A 21,754-nucleotide genomic window follows, 5' to 3' on the forward strand; every position below is an offset into this window, starting at 1 on the left:
AACAAGCAAATAACTAGCTTAACCTTTCCTTGGCTAACCTAATACTAAAATGCTAACGCTGCACACGGAGACTTCATAGACACCATGGCAAAATTACATAGACCGCGGAACGTGTTTGAACAAGGGGGGGCCACAATCGCAAGAGGGGGTCACCAAAATTTTAGGTCGGACTTGTTAAATAGCCGAGGCTATGCACAGTATACACGGACACGCACGTAATGCCATCAGTCATGTCAGCCAGCACAGAACAGCGCAGAATAAAATGCACAAGAAAGGTACATCGGTGGTCGGTGGTAACGCAACTGAAGCTGCTTGCTTGTACCAGTACTAAAGCACTATGAGAAACACTGAACTCAGAGAAGTGCACGTTCTGCCTCAGCGAGGTTTGGTTCGGTTAGCGTAGTAGTTGAAGAACATTCGTCACTAGCCCCTTTCACACTGAGACCCGCTACCTTAGCGGGTCCAAATTGCCACTTCGACCCGTGTCATATGCTTCTGCTACTAATTCCTCCCAAGGAACAGTCAGCACTATGAAATAGACTCTCATTCTACTCCTAGACCACAAGACTATATCAAGCCTTAGGCTACGTGCCCACGACAACGGTAACGACAGATAAACGCAGAACATTTCGACAGATGTGCCTATCTTGCACACGGCGACGGCGTTTTTAGGAGTTCAAAACGGAGAAAACGCAAACGCCCTCCAGAGTGGAGATCTTGAAAACGATCCAACCTCTCGTCGCCGTAGGAACAGTTCAAAACGCAGAAGTGCGTTTTTTGCACACGTTAAGTGAGTAGTTCTCCATGAACGACTCCCATATCTCACTATATTTATTTTGGACACTCTCCCAATCCACATTATCCACTGCCTTCCTGGCTTTGTAGTTCAGTGTCGTGTTCAGGAGCAACTGGACCTCATCATCTGTCCAAACAAAGTTTGAAGGCGCCGCCGCGCTTCGCCATTGTCTTCCAACTGACGCGGAGGAAGTAGCCACAAAACAGGCATTTCTCATATTTATTAATATATAACTCATATAACAATACCAAAGGTATTGTTGCTACTGCCACCTACGTCCGGGGCGTGCATACTACATCGGCAAACTGCGAGTTTTATACGTTTTCCCTGTTCCCATGGGTAGACAGATATCCACCCCAAGACGCTCGTGAGAATGCAGATAAATTGTGGAGGAAAAAAACGGACATCTGCGTTTATGCTTCAGAGCGTTGTCGTGGGCACGTAGCCTTAGAGGCAAGGCAAGGCAAGGCAAGGCAATTTTATTTATAGAGCACAATTCATACACAGGGCAATTCAAAGTGCTTCACAGCTACACAAAGTAATAAAATCATTAAAAAGAAATAAAAAAAATAAAATAAAGAAATTAAAAAAAAAATAATAATAATAATTAAAAACCCATTAAAATAATCATTAGTTAATTAAAAAGTGAAGAGTGCAGATAAAATACTTTCAGGTGTCATATGCACAGCTAAATAGAACTGTTTTCAGCCTGGATTTAAACCTTGTCAGAGTTGAGGCCTGTCTCACATCTTCTGGAAGACTGTTCCAGATTTTAGGAGCATAAAACTGAAACGCAGCCTCACCTTGTTTAGTCCTGACTCTGGGCACCAGCAGGAGACCCCTCCCTGAGGTTCTCAGAGCCCGAGTTGGTTCATATGGCTGTAACATGTCAGAGATTACCCAGGCTCCGCCCTCGCAGTGACGCAACACCTTCGGCTCTGCTACACTTACTCAGGCAAACTGCTCATTCAGGTGGATTCGAGTTCCCGAAAAAATGGGAACTCCACCCACTTTGTCGGGAAGCAATCAACTTTGAGCAGCGCCAACGGCCCAGGCTAGAGGCGTGTTCAAGGTAGTGACGTGGTTGAACTGCCACTCAACCCATGGATTGTACACGGAAGCGCTTCATTCAATATCAACATGGAGCAGCGTCAAGCTTTTGACACTGCTGTAGATGCTGTAATGAAAGTGTTCGACGGGAGATTCTCGTTAAAAATCGAGCAAAGAACAGCCCTTGAATCATTTCTTGACAGGAAAGACGTTTTCGCCTTGCTCCCTACTGGCTTTGGTAAGAGTTTAATCTACCAGTTAGCTCCGCTGGTAGCTAAATCATACGTCAGAGGAAAGAGTGGTGTGATTGGCTTAAGCTTAGGCACAGCCTTTTCTGGCCACAACCAGTAGCAACCCGAGGGAGGCGGGTTGACCAGGCCATTTCGAATCGTATTCGTTATGGTCTTGCTCAGACCAGAATTTCGAAGAGATTTGAAAGTCTATGTTAATCAGGCTAGTCAGAGATGTACTTTGGCGCTTGACCATGAAGAGACTTGTACACAAGCAGAGCTGTTTTAAAGTCTATTCTCTGAGCGACAGGAAGCCAGTGCAGAGACCTGAGCACTGGACTAATATGGTCGTATTTCCTGGTTCTAGTCAGGACTCGAGCAGCAGCGTTCTGGATGTACTGCAGCTGTCTTATAGCCCGTTTAGAGAGCCCAGTGAGCAGGCCGTTACAGTAGTCTAACCTGCTGGAGACAAACGCATGGATCAGTCTTTCTAAGTCTGGTTTAGACATTATTCCTTTGATTCTGGCAATGTTTTTTAGGTGGTAAAAAAGCTGCTGATGTTACAGATTTAATGTGGCTGTTAAAGTTCAGGTCTGAGTCCAATATTACCCCGAGATTTCTAACCTGATTATTAGGTTTTAGAGAGAGAGTCTCAAGGTGACTGATAACACTTTCTCTTTGTTTATGTGGGCCACAGACAATGATTTCAGTTTTGTCTGAGTTTAGTTGGAGGAAATTGTTTTGCATCCACACACTGATCTGTTCGATGCAGCGACACAATGTATCTACAGGCCTGTGTTCTCCTGCCGTGAGTGACACGTAGATCTGAGTGTCATCTGAATAGTTGTGGTAGGACACATTATAGCTGCGTATTAGCTGGCCTAGTGGGAGCATGTACAGATTGAACAATACGGGTCCCAGGATTGACCCCTGGGGAACCCCACAGGTCATAGCCATTTGGTCTGAGACACAGTTACCAATTTCAACAAAATATTTCCTGTCCTCTAGATAGGACTTGAACCAGTTTAAAGCACGACCAGAGATTCCCAGCCAGTCTTCTAACCTCTGTAATAAGATCGCATGGTCAACTGTGTCAAAGGCAGCACTCAGGTCTAGCAGAACTAAGACTGTGACTTTACTTGCATCTGTGTTCAGGAGGATGTCATTTGTCACCTTGATCAGAGCTATCTCAGTGCTGTGGTGGGGCCTAAAGCCTGATTGGAAAGTATCAAAAGCATTGTTAGTCAGGAGAAAGTCACTAAGCTGTTGGTATACAACTTTTTCTAGGACTTTGCCTAAGAATGGCAGGTTTGATATGGGCCGGTAGTTGTTCAGTACTGTGGCATCAAGATTGCTCTTCTTTAGAAGGGACTTAATGACAGCGGTTTTTAAGGCCTTTGGAAATGTTCCAGTCTGGAGTGAGATGTTGACTAGATGAGCGAGTTGTGGTAACAAACTGCTCAGCACAGACTTTAGGAATCTAGTGGGCAACTCATCAAGGCAGCACGTTGATGAACTCAGACTGCAGATGAACTGTTTTGTCAGTAACAGGTGTGAAATGTGTCAGCTCTAGGTGTCTAGCTGGCTGCAGAGTAGTTATTTGTGTTGTGGAAATTATTGCATTCTTAATGCCTTGAACTTTGTCAGTAAAGAATGTTGCAAACTCATTACACTTAGATGTAGAAATGAGTTCTAAAGGCAGTGAAACTGGAGGGTTTGTTAATCTGTTTACTGTAGCAAACAGGACACGAGAGTTGTTACTGCAGTTTTTGATGATTTCAGAAAAATAACTCCCTTGTTCTACGTAAAGTCTGGTTGAACACATATAGCTTTTCTTTGTAAGTCTCATAATGAACCTGGAGCTTTGACTTGCGCCATTTCCGTTCGGCTCTCCGGCACTCCCTTTTCTGTGCCCTGACCGACTCTTCTTTCCTCCATGGCGCCCTTTGCCTACTTTTAACCATTCTAACCTTGACAGGAGCAATGGTATCCAAAACATTTAAGAGACTTGATGTGTAAAGCCTGGTTTATAGTCGGTAACGCAAGACGCAAAGCAAGACGCAAGAAGAAACGCAAGCCCTTGCGCGGTTGCAAGCCCCCCATTGCGAGCTTGCGTGTGTCACCTCAATTTTCTAAACTTCACGCAAGAAAAGACGCAAGCCTACTACTTGAAAACGACATACTCATCGATCAAACAGTAAGCAGAGCGTTTACACACAGTGCACTTCACTCCTGCCCGAGCCGAAATCAGCCGGCCTGAAAAGCTGATTTCCCTTAAGCTATAGGCTAAACTCTGTAAATATATAACTTTAGCAACATTTGAAACATTTTCAGGCGAGAAAGTAGTCGTTTAGACCCCCAAGGTGTTGAAAATCTGACAAAATACCGGCTATTTACAAGAAGAAGAAGCATGAATCACTCGAAGAGGTCCTGGCGGTGAATTTCCTTTCATCATAGTAGGCTTGTCATTGAAAAAACCCGCTACTCCACCTACTGTCCTGGCGGTGAATCGCCATGCAGCACACGCAAGCGCCGGCAAAGCTAAATGAAGTATAAACGTCTCGAGCCATTAACATACGCGCAAGAAGAAAGCGCAAGGGCAGTTAAAAGAAGTATAACTCAGCCTTAAGAGTTCAACAGATCATCAACATCAGAACACAGGGTGTTCTCAAACCTAATCATTTCCATAAACTGTGTCCCTGTTCTGTCATTTATGAGTCTTCCCCAAACAACTGCAGACCCAGCTGCTGATTTGGGTAAAGTAGATACGTCGAAGAAAACACAGAAATGATCAGATAAAGCAACATCGACGACATTCACGTTTGAAATAACAACACCCCTTGAAATGAGCACATCTAAAGTGTGCCCTCTGTTGTGGGTGGGCTCAGTCACATGCTGAGTTAGACCAAACATTTCAAGGACAGCAGTGAGCTCTTTAGCTTCCTTATTATGCGCTACGTCCACATGCACATTCAAGTCCCCTGTTATGACTAAACAGTCAAAAGCAGTGCACACAATTGAAAGTAGTTCAGTAAAATCATCAATAAAACAATTTTGTGGTGGTTTATAAATGGTGATATAAAGTATGGAAGATTGTTTTATCTCCATTTTGAATGACACATACTCAAATGATGAACAAAAACCCAAATGACAGCTTGTGGGTGGGTATATTGTCCCTGAACATGGCACAAACACCCCCACCCCTCTGGTTTTCTCGTGTTTCAGACACAAAATTGAAGTGAGGTGGACTAGACTCAATCAGGACTGCATTTGCTGTGTTTTTGTCGAGCCATGTCTCAGTTAAAAACATAAAATCAAGATTGTGAGAGGAAATAAAACTATTAATTAAGAATGATTTGTTACTTAAAGATCTGACATTGAGTACTGCGTGTTTGAGATTAGTTATAGTTGAACTGGATGCTGTGTTCTTGCAAGGGATATGGATAAGATAGAGAGGCTATTAGAGAGGCTTGTAGAGGCTATTTCCTGGGGAACAACAAGCTTATTTCCTAAATCTACCTGCATCTCCCAATCACAGGCATCCTCAAAGCTGCCTTGCCTCCTTAACGTCTTTTTAACTTTCTCCCCCTCTTGAGCTAACTGAATTGCCACTCTCTTCACCTTAAACCCTCCTAAGTTTACCTGCCTTCGTTTATCTTCAATACCTGCACCTAAGCTTCTTAATACTTGGTCATGTCGCCATGTATACCGGCCTCGTGACAAACTAACCTTATGCCTTAGAGTTGCAATACCTGAACATAACGAACATAACGGGTTTCCATTTACCCAGAGTTTTAGGTTCTGGGGAGTTGGCAATACATCATATGTTGCCCCTATCAAAAATCTAATACTCCTTTCGTCCATACTCCACATCTCCTTCCAACTAAGCTTTTTCTTCTCTACACCTTCCCAATTCAATCACCGTTCCTGCTTAGCCTGAGCCACTGCCTTTGCACCCCTTAACATTTCCTCCTGTCTACGAACCTGCTCAACAACTAGATTCTCTTCTCCTTGGGACCTGCTCTACTCCAGACTGGTTTGCCTGGGCCAAGCCCCAAGCCTCCCTGGCCTATTTGCACATTACCCACAACCTCTGCATGTCTAAGAGTTGCTTCTGCCTCCTGAGCTGCCATTCTTGGTTTCCACTTCCTCCCCTTGGTTGGGTTTGGAACCACCTTACTAACTACCACATCTTTACTCCCAGCTAACAGGAGCTCTGTCCTAACTTTGGTACATTTAAACTCTTCTACTAGACTAGATACTGGGAGCTGGAGTATGACTTTCCCATACAGTGCCACAGTACTTAAGCATCTAGGAACACCTAGCCACTTCCTAATATAAAAACTAACTAATCTTTCCATTTTTTCTACAACAGATAATGGAATCTCATACACAGACAGTGGCCACATCAATCTAGGAAACAATCCAAACTGCAGACACCACAGCTTCAACTTTCCTGGAAGCTCTGATTTATCTATTATATCCAGTCCCTCAGCAACATCTTTCCCAAACTGCACTGCCCGCTCTCCATCATTCATGTCTGCCTGGTACCACCTGCCTACACTCTTTACTGCTTTTTCCCTAATTATTAGAATGTTTTCTTCATCTATTACAAACTTTCTATCACTTAATTTCCCTCTACTTATTGAGATACTTCTAGACTTAGTAGGTTTGATTTTCATACCAGCCCACTTTAGATTTTTGTCTCTCAAGTATTCTCTTCATACATGGCACTGTTGTAGTCACCAACATCATATCATTCATGTATGCTCTAATTGGTGTAAGGCGCATGCCATCCTGATGTCTCTCTCCACCTACAACCCACTTGGAAGCTCTAATAATTATCTCCATCGCCATTGTAAATGCTAATGGAGAAAACGTACACCCTGCCATAATGCCTATTTCTAGCCTCTGCCAGCCTGTTGTGAAACCTGCACTTAGGCACAGTCTAATATCCTGAAAATATGCTCTTACTAAGTTAACAACTACTACGGGCACTCTAAAATACTCAAATGCTTTCCAAATAAGGCTATGTGGCACTGAACCAAGTGCATTTGCTAGATCCAGAAATATAACATGCAAGTCTTTTTTTCTCAATCTTGGCTGTCTGAATCTGATGCCAAATCATGCTAGTGTGCTCTAAACACCCTGCAAAACCTGGTATTCCTGCCTTCTGCACAGTAGTATCTATTAAGCTATTATTTTCTAAATAACTAGCTAATCTCTGTGCAACTAAACTAAAGAAAATCTTTCCCTCTACATTTAGGAGAGAGATCATCCGGAACTGACTCAGGTCTTTCTCCTTTGGAATAAGAACACCTCCTGCCCTACGCCATGATCTAGGAATAACCTGGTTCTCCCAAACTATTCTTAATTGCCTCCACAAAAACTTTAGGATATCAGATGCACTTTTATAAACCCGGTAGGGGACTCCATTTCTCAATTATTCCTGCAAAACATGAATTCCCTTCCTTTCTGTAGGTCTTTTCCACTGCTTTCTTAAATTTCTTCTTTCCTTAACCAATTTCTCCATCTCTTTTTGCCGTCTAGACTTAACTAAATGTACTCTTTCAACTCTCTTTCTATCTTGCACCCCAAATCTTTCTACACCATAGGAGTAAATTATATCTCCTGTAATGACCCGTACCAACACAGAATGGACCCAGAATGACACAACCCAAGTAGAAGGTATAACAGTCTTTATTTTTAAGAACAAACTCAGGGAGAAACTGCTCAGTCCAGGGAAACCCTGTCCACTGCGGAAGGCTAGGGTGGAGCCTGAGAACAGGTGAGGTGTAGCAGGGCACCAACAGCAATATCCTCTTGGCGGCGGGAGGAGTGAGACAGTCCAGAAGCCGACCTCCTAAATCCAAAATCCAAAATCCAAATCCAAATCCAAATCCAAGGTCCAGTATCCAATATCCAGGTATCCAATCCGTAATCCAGTATCCAAGGTCCAAAATCCAGAAGAAGGGGTCAAAAAACAGTCCAGGTCAAAAATAATCAGGCAGGAGAAAATGCACAGAAACAGAGGCTCGAAAACTGCGTAATTACTGCAGACAATCTGGCAGCGAACTAGAGAGAAACTGAGAGCTATAAAGGCTGCAGACCAGGTGCAAACAATCAGGAGATCAGGCAGAAGACACGATGCATTCAGGGTCAGTTGGGAAAACAGAATACGGCTCAAACCATGACATCTCCCATCTTTTCTAGCCTATAGCTTAAATTTCTTCCTAACGTACCTAATATTATCGACAAATCTTTATTGACTGCCTCCCATTCTTTGTTACTATTTGCCCTAGGCCACTTAACTCTAGCTTTCTGCTCCATATTTCTCTCTATAACTGGCCTATTCACATCAGTATCAGCTGGCAGTATATTATTGGCTATGAATTCTGTAATCATTTTCCTAAATTGTACTACAAATACCTCATCCTGCAGAAACTGTCAGGATTTGGATGTGGGGAGGTGAAGAGGAAGGTAGGACACGGATGCGGACTTCAAAAAAAGGAAAACTTGGTTTATTTAACAAAACAATGATCAAAGAAAAAGCGCGGCTGAGCCGGAATCAAAAACGTAGCTGTGAAACAAACAAAAGGACTTGGCATGGGAATAAATAAATAAATACTTAGCTTGGGAAAATGAGGAACATGGAACAAACAGGTATCATGGCAAGTAGGCATGTAGGGCAAAGATCCGGCGACAAGACAGGGGAAACTGCAAACTAAATAGGGACTGAGGCCCCATCCACACGTAGCCGGGTATCTGCTAAAACGAATATATTTTTCTACGTTTGGACCTGTCATCCACATGAAATCGCATGAAAACGCATCATAAACAAATATTTTTAAAAAACTCTGGGCAAAGTGAAGATTTTTGAAAACTCTGTTTATGCATTTGCGTGTAGACAGAGATTTATTGGAGTTTTACGTTTTCGAACATCACAATATGCGCCAAAACAACAACAAATCTGCTCTGACGTCAAACGTGCGACCTTTGTTTACTGAAGAAGCATGGATGCCTGTGATGGTTATTATTGTGCAGGCGCTGTTTACTGCCTGGATTTTACACGCCCAACTACTGCTCCAAGAGCACAGGCGACGGGCAACATTGCGGTCGGTGATTTACCCCCTCATAACAACTCCACGTAGGCATGTTCTTCGCCGAAATCGTCGACGCCGGTTTTGGATCAGACCGGAACGCACGGCCAACTGGTGGGAAAACTTTGAGATGCAAGTCGTACTCCCAGAGGAATGGCGTGACAATTTCCGCATGTCCCCGTCCTCACTCCTGTCGCTGTCGGAATTATTACGTCCTCATATCGAGGGGCAGTCCACTGTCATGCAATCACCTGTCAGTGTGCTCAAAAAACGCAGATGTTCGGTTATGTATGGAACAGGGCCGTGGGAAGTAGTTTTTAACAGGGGGTGCGGTTTAGAAAATAAAAATAAAAAAAAAAATAAAGGGGGGGGGGTTCTCAAACTGTGGGTCGCGGCCGCAAACTTGTAGAATATTATGTAAATACAATAAATAGCTGTATATATCTCCTTCAATTAAATATTTTAATGAGCAAAAAACGGAGCCTTTCCTGCAATCTGACCGTGGAACTCTACCCGTGCTCGTGTGTAAAGGGCTCATATTTTGCAACATTGTTGCGAGCTTTAATTATATTAGAACGTTGTTTAAGTTCCTGTTGTTACATTGTGTTTAATCGTGTCCTGAACACACAGTTTAGGTCAGTGGCGGCTTTTTCGCCCTCGTTATGGTCAACGCAAACACCCATACCATTCCAAAAAAAAGTATGCAGCCTTATCAACTGGTAAAATATTGCATTTTATTAAAGTACTAAAAATTCATGGCAACAAGGGTAGCCTATACATTAGGCCTACTGAACTCATGTGTGTGATGTGTCCCACGTCAGTTCACACAGCATCAGTCGAAAGTAATCACTAACAGAACTAATTAAGAATTAACTACATGCTGCGCGGTGGTAGCTGCAATAACAGCATCGTCAAAAATAACTCAAAACTCAAAAAAATAACTATGCGTACATTACTGCTCGGCGGCAGCTGCCTTAACAGCATTTAAAAAAAATGAGGCTATATAGAGAACAGAATGTTGCTGGGCTGAACTTGTTGGCCACACCTCCATCTCCGTCTCTGTGGATGACGAGCACAGACAGACAGACAGACAGTGGACATTAAACCAGAGGTGCCATAATATCATAAACCACGTCTCATTCTCAGCCTCCTCATGGAATGAGCCTACACGCAGGAGCAGGACTCGCGTGCGTGTGGGACGTGGGTCCAATGTCACCAATATAGAAAAGAATATTTAGAACTGTAGAATAGCCTATTAGAATACGCCTATGGCATTATCGAAAACAACATTAATATCATTAAATAGCTAGTACGCTGCTCGGCAGCACTTACCAGGAGATGGAGTGAGATGGGGATGCAGACCTAAAGCACTCCAAAAACGGATTGACGTTCTGGTGTCACGAATATGAAATCCCTCATGAGGGCTTGAATGTCTATGTTGTGCATCATGTCTTTGTGTACATTCATTAGTGCCAGATGTGTTAGTCTCTTTTGCGTCATGGTGGACCGTAACCAGGTTTTCAGCCTCCGCAGAGTTGAGAACGAGCGCTCAGAGGAGGCCACTGATATTGGCAGACACAGGCACAACTGTACGAGCTTCTCCACCTCTGTAAACAAGGATCGTGTCTTCGGATGGAGATTGCGCAGACGCTCAGCTACATCTCTGACAGAGTTGCACGGATGCTCCTTTGAAAGGAGCATCCGTGCAACTCTGCATTTGTAATGGATGCAAACTAGCAGAGAACAGTCGAGTCTAAGCATAGGCTACATAAGTAAACCGCGCTGTCTCGCATTACGGAGTAGCTACAGATCTCAATAGCAAATTTCAGCAGGGGGTGCAGCCGCACCCCCTGCACCCCTAGTTCCCACGGCTATGGTATGGAAGGTTTTTTTTTTTGAAAACGAGGTAATGTGGATACAAATTATTTTATAAATGGAGGGGGGGAAATATTCAGTTTTAAAAATACCCGGATACGTGTGTACATAGCCTGAGTGATTAGTGACTGGGTGCAGCTGGTGGGGAAACAACAGGTGCAGTGAATGAACTAAGTGCAGGGAAACTAAAACATGGGAAAACTAAAAACTAAACTAAGACATGACTAAGACATGATCTAAAAACCAAACATGACCTAAAACATAAAACTAAAAACATAGTCCCATGGCGTGACAGAAACGTCATATTAAAGCGCCATATCTGTGACTATATCTATTGTCACCAACAGCGGGTTATTGTAAGATGGTATCGCTGGCATTACCTGTATCAAATCTACTCGAAGAAAGCAAAAAGTAGTCGATTCTGGAATGTGATTTATGAAACGCGGAAAAGTATGTATAGTCTCTAATGCCCTGGTTCTGAACGCGCCACATATCAACTAGGTTAACATTCTCTCTAATTAACTGCCCACTGGGTGTGAGAAACCGACAAGGTGGATTTATCTAAATTGAGGTTGCACACTGCGTTCATATCCCCTCCCACAATCAGCTCATAATCTAATAAGGACAGCAGCTCCTTGGTAAGTTCGGGAAAAAAGAGAGGGTTGAAAACTGCTGCTGCGTATACTGATACAAAGGCTACTTTCTTTTCATATATCGATTTACATAAATAAGCTATGCGACTTGTTGTCCCCTCATTAATCTTTTCCACCTCTAGGGCCAAGTTCCTTTTAGTCAAGATGACCGTCCCCCTAGAGCAGGGGTCGGGAACCTTTTTTGAGAGAGCCATGAAAGCAAAATATTTGGAAATGTATTTCAGTGAGAGCCATATAATATATTTTAAGACTGAATACAATTAAATATGAGAATAATGAGCCTCTGAATTTATTCTTTTAAAATCTGTTGTTATAATGAAGCTAACCAAAAATAAATAAAATACTTCTTACCATTAATGCGACTTCTGGTGCTGCATGCTTTTGCTCAGGGCTTTGTAGTGTGGTTGATACTTGGTGAGGTTAAGCTTCATGCAAGCGTTGAGGCTTTCATCCGTTAAATGGGATCATAGGTTGGTCTTGTTTTGTGAGAATTACTGCTCACATGCATACGTAGATCCAAACATGGTCAATACATCAATACTCACACGCTAATGTGTGTAGTATGTGACAGGAAGCGCGTTCCAAGTTTTAAAAATCAGCTGGTCATCGGGTTGAAGTTTTTTCATTTCTGTCCACATGTGCTTGCTCACCAGCTCCGTTTCTGTCGTGCGATTGTTTCCAAAACTTCATTCAGTGACTTGAACTTATTCACCCACATGTCTGAGACCTTCAGGTCAGCAACTTCTGCTTCAAAATCTCTGACGGAGACACCAGGGATGTAACTCAGGTTGGCTGTGTTCAGTAAACACTCGTTTGGATGGGTGATGAACTTAAAAAGACCAGTGTGTTCACGAAATTGTCCAAAGTGTGCTTTGAATTACTGTAGGAGACTGGATGTGAAGCCAGCTAGCTGCTGGAGATCAAAGTGTTGAGCAGGCTCACTTGCTGTGCATGCATCTTTAAATTGTCTCAGTTTTTCAAAAACTCATATTTTTTTCTTTTCGCCATCTTCTTTGTCGAAGGGTTAGCTTTTCAGTAGCTACCTAGCAGACTGATTCAAAAAGGGGCATTTACCTTTTGACCTAGCAACGACCCATGTGGGCTATCATTATCCAATTAAAATAGCGGACAGTTGTTGCGCCTCCAGACAACTGCAGTCCTGAACAGGAGCAGTAGAAAATGGATGGATGGATGAAAATGCGTGAGAATGTTTTATGTTTTATCTGCGAGCCAGATGCAGTTATCAAAAGAGCCACATCTGGCTCGGGAGCCATAGGTTCCCGACCCCTGCCCTAGAGTTACAACTCCCGCATTCTGAAGCTACAGCTTTATAGTGCTTATTTTAAAAGCGTGATACATCCTCCGCCCTGAGGTGTGTTTCTTGAATAAATGCTACATCCATATTCTTGCGATGGAGTAAGTCTAAACATTTTACTCTTTTAACTTAATTGAAGTTTTAATTAAACCTTTACATAAAAAAACTTACTCTTGATTCAGAAGTGTTAGCTAATTATAGACCTATATCCAACCTCCCTATTATGTGTAAAGTTCTTGAAAAAATAGTTGCAGCTCAACTTTGAGACTTTATCTCATAAATATGACTTAAACCAGCATAATGCAGTTCCTTTAATCCCAATAACATGTTCAAGTCTCTTTAATAAAATACTGTGATCGACCGTATCAAATGCAGCACTGAGATCCAACCGGACAAGCACAGACACAAGTCCGCTATCAGAGGCTAATGGCGCTTTTCCACTAGCTCGGCACGGCTCACCACGGCTCGGTTTGGTTGTGTTTCCATTACAAACGAGTATACTTCGTGCCTCCTAGACGTAGGCGGGGTCGTCCTAACACGGCTGCGAGTGTTGCTGTTGCTGCTCACAGGAATGTCAGCGCGAGTCTGTCTGGACATGAGGCGTTCAGCAGGGGATCCCAGTGTCGTGTCACGGGGGATATTTCTCAGGTTCAGCAGGTTGAGGAAAACATCAGTCCCATCTCTGTGAGACTTCTCCATGAGCTGCTTGGCACTGCGTACAGCCCTCTTGGCAAGCTCGTTCGATTGTGGGAACTCAGGGCTCCTTGTGGAGTGAGTAAAGTCCCATTGTTTGGCAAACTCCTGGAACTGCTGGCTTGTGTATTGTTGACCATTATCAGTGAGAAGTGTGTGTGGTTACACCATGCACAGAGAAATGTCTCTTGATCTTCGAGATGACTGCTGTCGATGTCATGTCGCGGAGGAGGTCCACCTCGAACCAGCCTGAGTAGGAATCAACAAGGACTTGGTAGTGTTTCCCGTGCCAATCGAAAATGTCGGCCGCTACTGTAGACCATGGGAGGTCTGGGACGGGGTGGAGCTTGAGTGGTTCCTTCTGCTGATGTGGTGTGGTGCTGTTGCATACCGTGCATGAGAGCAGCTCCTCCGCGATGTCCTTTGACATGTCCGGCCAGAAGATGACACTCCTGGCTCTGCGCTTGGTCGCGTCGATACCCGGGTGACCTTTGTGAACGATGTTGATGTACTCTCTGTGCAGGGAACGGGGAATGACTGCTTTGTGGCCTTTCATGATGACGCTGTCCTCCACGCTGAGCTCGTCTCTGTAGGGAAAGAAAGGCGCGATGGTGGCCTGGAGCTGCCCTTCTCTGGATGGCCACCCTCTGTGGATGACTGAGCTGAGGCCTTTTCAGCTCCTCCAGACGGGCCGTGGAGATGCACCCCACAGTCATGACCTCAAACTCTGTGGCCTCGGACCGGCTCTGTGGGGTCTTTGTGCATGGAGCTCTGGATAGAGTGTCTGCAAGATACATGTGCTTACCCTTTTTGTAGACCAGGCTGATATTGTAGCTCTGCAGGCGTAGTAGCATCCTCTGGAGTCGGGCAGGGACGGCGTGGATGGGCTTTTTTATGATGGTGACCAAGGGCTGGTGGTCCGTTTCCACGATGATGGGCTTTCCGTAAACATAGTCTCTGAACTTAGTGCAGGCAAAGACGGGCATACCGTGTTTCGGTGTCTGTGAGGGCACGTGAGGTGAAGGCTATTGGTCTGCCGTTTTGTACACATGCTGTACCTAGACAATGGAACGATGCGTCACAGGTGAGTGTGACTGGCTCCTCGACGTTGTAGTATGCCAGGACTGGAGGGCTAGACAGGCAGGCTTTCAGGCGGTCAAAAGCCTCCTGGTGCTGCTGGAACCAACACCATGCCGTCTCTTTGTGTATGAGCTGTCTCAGGGGTGCTGCAATCTCACTGAGGTTCTGAATGTACTTGCCACGGTAGTTGACCATGCCGAGGAAGGGCTGTAGGGATGTGACGTCCGTGGGAACTGGCATGGCGTTGATAGTGGCTGTTTTCGCGGGGTCTGCTTTGAGGCCGTCACGGGTGAAGATGTGTCCCACATGGTCTAGCCGGAACTTGCACTTAGCACGGTTTAGCCGGAGGTTGGCCTCTCTTGCACGTGCGAGCACTTTGTGTAGGTTGGCATCGTGCTCAGTGCGTCCTCCAATGATGATGTCGTTGACGATGACCGAACATGGGTAGCCCGCGAACAGCTATTCCATTGAGCGCTGAAACACTTCACTTGCCGAGTTGATGCCGAAGGGCATGCGCAGGAATCTGAAGCGCCCAAACGGGGTGCTGAACGTGGTGAGCATTGAGGATTTCTTGTCAAGGCGTATCTGCCAGAAAGAATTCTTGGCATCCAAACAGAAAACGGCGTCGCTCCCGACATCTGTGCTGCTACCTCTTCCACGCTGCACATTGGGTGGTGGGGCCTCTTCAACGCTGTGTTGAGGTCTTTCGGATTGATGCACAGCCTGATTTCGTTCTTGTCCTTCTAGTGTGTGGCTATCATGGATGAGACCCAGTCTGTTGGCTCTGTGACTGGTGTTATGACGCCGATGCGCTGCATGCGCTCAAGCTCGTCCCTGACTCTCTCTCGCATTGCAACAGGGACGCGGTGGGCAGGGCGGACCACAGGCTGCACATTGCGATCCAGCTTCATGGAGTACACGACAGGAACTTCTCCCAGCTCGTCGCTGAACAGGTCCTTGTACTGAGCTAATACCTGGGGGCTGAAGTCTGTGTTGCTTTCCACGCTGACCTGGTGGACATCAGGGCTCATTTTGACTATGCCCATGTTCTTGCACGCCCTAAAACCTAGCAGTGGTTGCACCTCCCTGTCCACCACAAAGAAAGGCAAGAGGTGGTACTGCTCCCCTAGGCGACATGGCAGTGTGACTGTGCCGCTGGTCTCGATCCTGGTGCCTCCATAAGCGACGAGGCTGACAGCTTTCCCTTGCTTAATTAGGTGTTGGTGACGCCGCAGACGATGCGGTCACAGATTAGCTCATCTGTTATTTCTCCGAAATGACAACACTTGGCCTTAATCCTCAGATCGCTAATAAATGATTCGATTGTCTCACCTTGCTTCTGGTTTCTTGTATGAAACTTGTGTCTGTCCATTGTCCTGTTGTTTTGGGGGTTGCAGATTTCGGCGAACTTTCTTTTTAGGCACTCAGGATCCTCTCTGGATTCGGCGGGAGTGACAATCCTGAACTGTCCTTCACTGTGAAGAACACGTACCTCTGGGGCATAGACGAATGAACGCTCCCGCTCGATGGCCTCTGGTCCGGCGATGTTGAGGAGAATGTAAGCCTGGGTCTTGGCTGGCTTGTCATAATGTGCCGCGGCAATGAAGATGTCATATTCCCTTTCAAAAACTCGCCAATTCTCGGCGATGTTTTCGTTGAAGACGAGAGGGTCGGGTCTGTAAAAAACATCCGCCATCACGGGGAAGAAGAGTGGCTCGTTGACGTTCTTGTTGTGGTGGCTAACTTAAACAAAACGTAACATAGCAAAAAGACACTACTACACGTACATGGTAAAGAAAAATAAACTCGCAGGCGAGAAGGTTCGTCCGGCTTCTGACACCATGTAGAAATGTTTACTCTCTGTGTATGTCAAAGATCACACGACACAAGGTTTACCGTTACTGTAGTTTACTTGAACTGAAGAATATAACTGCTCGCGCCAGATACATAACAGACATAGAACTGGGGAGATAAGCATTCCGATTGGTCCACGTCACACAAGTACGGTGGACAGTGTTAAACAAACAGTGCAAAGAATCATTTACGGAATGATCTACATCCTCTCCTTTTAGCCTATAATACATATACAAAACTTGATGAACACGAGAAAACAGAATGTCCTTTTTAAGAACTGATCCAGGACTGGTCCTTCACACCATTCTAAGTTTTTTTAACTGCTTAACACTGAGAAGTGTGTTAGACTACAACTCTGCATCCTGGTCTCAACCGTGGGTTGTCATGTTTTTGGATGACTAATAAATTCGTCCATATGTCTAGAAATGAGACTCCTTCCAAAGTGGGATGGATGCCGTTTCTCCTCATCAGACCAGGTTTTCTCCAGAAAGATTGCCAATTATCTATGTAGCCCACGTTGTTTGCTGGACACCATCTAGACAACCAGCGATTGAAGGAGGACATGCAACTAAACATGTCATCACTGGTCAGATTTGGCAGGGGTCCAGAGAAAATTACGGAGTGCGACATTGTTTTGGCAAAATTACACACAGATGCAACATTAATTTTAGAGACCTCCGATTGGCGTAACCGGATGTCATTACCGCCGATGTGAATAACTATTTTGCTGTATTTACACTTATCCTTAGCCAGCAGTTTTAAATAGGATTCTACAGGCATTTGAATTTCTGCAGTCAGCCTTTAATGCATTGCAGATCTGTCTGGAGCAATTGAAATTAGTTTTAAATGCTGAAAAATCCCAAATAATGCTATTCTCAAAATCCTCTCAATCAGAACTGCACAAGGTAAAATTCTTGAACTGGTAACCAATTACAAGTCCCTGGGATTAATTATTGGTTTACCATAGCCAAAATATTTCAATGACATCTGACCCTAACCATAGAATTCATTAATTAATTTGTGAAACAAAAGAACAAGGCAAAGGTTGCACACGACACATTAGGAGACTGTTTAAATTTTATACAGAGTTTGCTTTGCAAACAGTTTGATTTTCATGCAAATTAAACAGTATTTATTTGATTAAACATGACATGTTGTGGATATTTTAGCTGCTTTTGGAAAAAAACTTACATCTGGATTCATGGGCCAAAGATAGAAAGACCAAATTCACCAGTTTATGCACATACAAACATTCCAATACAGGTAACAGTAAAAAAATGTTTTAAATATGATAGAAACACTGACCAAAAAGCTGGCATTTGTGTTAACAAAATGACAGACCACTTTTAAATATGCTGTATTTTTGCAACACTTTTCTCAACATAGTAGCAGACAAATATGCTTGCTTTATGCAAATGCATTTGATATTTTTACGTGCAACAACTCAAAAACAAATTGTCCTGACAAATAGCAGACACGGTAATAACATGGATCCACCTTCACGAGTGCGTGCACAATGTTGTCACATTTATTTTGACAGCCCTAATACATATATAAATATATGTTTGTTACAGTGTTGTCGGTATATCTCATTAAAAAAGGCTGATCACATTTCACAACTAAAAAAAAAACAGTAGTGAGAGGTCTGCCAACTTCACATTGGCTCTGACACCATTACAATTACCTGTCTGTCTAAAGATCAGTTAACCTGAACATGATGGCTCCGCTTTTGGTGAGACATGTAGTTTATTTAATCACAAGATACTACAGTGTGCATATGGTGTATAATTCAGAGGACTTGACTTTGATCTCAAAAGGTACACTGAGTTACTGGTTCATATTTGGTAAAACAAACTCAATAACTTATAGTGACAACATCAACGTCTATCATGTTAGTATCCCAGTTTGTTAGAATCAGTTAAAGCTATGGTGGTAGGAACAAATAACTTGGAACCAGACGCAAAAATTCCACAAAATCCTCTCTGATCCTCTCACCAGGTCGGATCGAGTCATGAGGGCCTTGTTGGGCCATATTTCGAATGGACAAGTTGCCATAGTACTGCAAACAACATCAAACAGTCTCTCATCAAACATTTTGATGAGAATTGTACAGTCTTTCCACTTTTCCCGCTAACGGGCGTTTAGATACTCATTCTCGTGTCCTGTTATAAAACAGCGAAGAGCTCCTGCTCTTATTGAGAAACTATGACACATGAAGCAGAAAAGAAGCAGTACTGTGGGTTGTGTACTTAATGCATTGTTCCTTTTGCGCAAGGGCTTTCATCTCGTAGCTGAACCATCTGGATTTAAGCTGATAGATTCGGAATGCTGCATGATGAGACAAGACAAGGAAGTGTTAGTGTCAATTACAGCAGGAATTTCTTGCTAAGCTTGCAGTTCTCTGATACTCCTCACAAATGATTCACATTCGGTCATTGCATCTTGTAAACTTCAACTTCAACGAAATACATGATAAAATGATAGCAGTGAAAACACTCACTGCACTAAAAGGCCTAATATCCAGAGAGATCCAACAGTACACAAGTTTACGTATCTGCCACATATCCAAAATATTTCTGAGGATATACGGGAAGATCTAATCTGTAACAGATCCTAGTATAGGATACCCCTACGTATACACATCTATAGCAAATCCTAGTATAGGTTATTCTCCGGATACAAATCTGTGACAGATCCTAGTATTTGATATCTTCTGGATACACATCTGTGATAGATCCTAGTATTGGATATCTTCTGTATACATACATCATACATCAATATTTGATCACTATAAATCCTTTAAACAACTTCCGTCCTGCTCAAAAATACCGAACATTTTTAGGATTTTAACCCTTTAAATGACAGTTTAATTATTTTAATGAATTATTTACAAATTACAAAACAAAAACATTAAACATTTTCTATAAAATAAATATTATACAGATGGGGCTTTGGTAGTAACTAGAGTCTTGGATATGTCAAAGATTAGCAACAAATTTGATTTGGAATCATTAGTATATTTTTATGTACTACAAACTGAACAAGTTTCACTGCCGCTTTGAAAGACAAGGTGCTGGACCCAACATCCCCCACCATTCCCAGCAAACTAGTCACTCACACTCCCCGAGCACAACAGGAGAAAGGTCCTTTGAGGATGCTCACCTCTAACGATCCCCCAACCCCAACCCCACCTCTCTCTGTCATGTCTCTTTCATTGTGTTTGCTCACCCCAAGACAAATTCCTTGTATGTGCAAAATTACATGGCAATAAAGACCCATTTTGATTCTGAAATTGCTTATTTGTCAGGGATGCTGAATAAATATAAGAAAATAACTTGAAGTAGCCAGTCAACTTCCAAGTCATAAGCTTTGTTTATTAGAATATTAGAAATATTAGAAAATATGGCTGGTTATGTTATTTTTCAGAGAAACAACAAATCTTATTCTAAAATCATTAAAAAAAAAGGGGGAAAAAAGGTAATTCAGTAATGTTTCAGCAATGTTTCATTAATCAGTAAAGTTTTAGCCTAAACATATCCTTGTCCCTCAGTGATGACACTAGAACAACAATGCTTACACTTTCCTCCCTACTTCTTGAAAACCTAACCTTAGTCTTGGTATAGGCACAACAGCAAATGATTCTTTTCAGTGTATGCTTTTCAGTATGTTGCCTAGGAAAATGGTTCAAAACCTACTTCCCAAACAAAACATGAATAACTTGGACTGTAATAATATCTATCAACGTGTTTTTTTTAACCATTTAACCTCAGCCACAGTATGCTCAGCTTTAACAGTCTCACCATCTTTTTTCAAAAAGACTATGACCTTTAGCATTCTGGAAATCAACGCTGGTCGAGCTTCAGCTTTCAGATCAATAACAGGTTCTCCAGTTTTCTCGTCATTTCTAAGCCAACTTGCGAATACACAAGACTTTTGCTCTCCCAGCCAGCATGTCCATGTGGGGCCCATAAGGTTTAAATTTGGGCTGCAGATAAGGGTCCCACGTGGGTTTGTCCGCAGTTTCCACGGTGGCCTCACCTGTGTTTACCCATATGGGTTTCAACACAGGTAAGGCCACTGTGGAAATCTGGATCAGAATCTTTTTAGGCCCTTAAATTTTTTGTTGAAGATGTAGAGTTACTTGAGTTTAGCTTCGCAGACAAACTGAGTGATAGACCTCTTTCCGTGAAACTGCAGTTACTTTAATTGCAAGTGCTCAGTTGGGGGGTACAACATTATTCCAGAACGAGTTTTTACTCAAACGAATCGGAGATTTTAAATATTATTTTCACACAGCCAGAGGCTGCATCAAGCCAAAACAACCAACAACAACAAAAAAACCCATCTGATATTCCACATAACAGCAAAACATCAGATCGTAGTGGTCTGTTGATCATATTTCTATCAGAACTTTTACCGAGTTCTTCCACGTCTGATTTTAATATTTAAAATTAGATTAAAATTGGTTTAACCCCCTGAGACCCTAGTTTTTTTTTGTGCATTTTAATTTTTTTCATGATGTTTGAAAAGAGTATGGGCATAATAACTACGTCAATAAATTTTGTCTTGGTACATGAAGTAGTTTCTGAGAAAAAATATGTCCTCATATGTGGACAATGGGTCAGTGTTAATAGATACAAGTAAAAAGTTACCACTGTCCAGTGTAAAATGCAACAGAACAGTTAAGTTTTGATTGCAGGTTCAGAAAAACATTGTGGTCCACACTACATGAGACTTTCCTGCACAGCCCTTTTCAAATATACCCTTATATAATAATATTATACCAGCCCTTACAAATATTTCTCTCTCCAAAGAAAGTATGACAATTGTTTGAAAAGGTCTGGACTTTGCGTTTTGCGCATGCTTGAGACTTTTTCCGGGGGTCGTGAACCGGAAGTCATAGGGGACGATATTACTGTTGTTGTCACCGCTGTCGGAAAGAAACATACAACGCGATGGAGAATGCGCGTTTGTGCAATAACCATGCTCATCACAAATGAAATGTAGAGGGACGTAGTTTCATCTTGCTCTTCCTTCGCCATCTTTCTCGAATGCCTGAGTTTGTTGTTGTTGTTGGTGGTAAAGAGGTCAACTGGAAGTGGCTCTAT

The 21,754-nt window shown here is 43.1% G+C and overlaps 1 protein-coding gene across 9 annotated transcripts in view; it reads right to left on the minus strand.

The window, feature by feature from the left end:
• Positions 1-16,691: 16,691 nt before the first annotated feature.
• The window catches only part of LOC142370750 (uncharacterized), a 58,023-nt gene continuing 52,960 nt past the window's right edge, over positions 16,692-21,754 (minus strand). For all 9 annotated transcript variants that reach the window (XM_075453198.1, XM_075453196.1, XM_075453194.1 and 6 more), the window contains one exon: positions 16,692-18,974. In XM_075453198.1, the coding sequence (XP_075309313.1) occupies positions 18,927-18,974 (48 nt within the window). In that variant the 3' untranslated portion in view covers positions 16,692-18,926. The remainder of the gene's footprint in view (positions 18,975-21,754) is intronic.

This window comes from Odontesthes bonariensis, chromosome 21 (genome assembly GCF_027942865.1).
Source record: "Odontesthes bonariensis isolate fOdoBon6 chromosome 21, fOdoBon6.hap1, whole genome shotgun sequence".
Lineage (NCBI taxonomy): Eukaryota > Metazoa > Chordata > Actinopteri > Atheriniformes > Atherinopsidae > Odontesthes > Odontesthes bonariensis.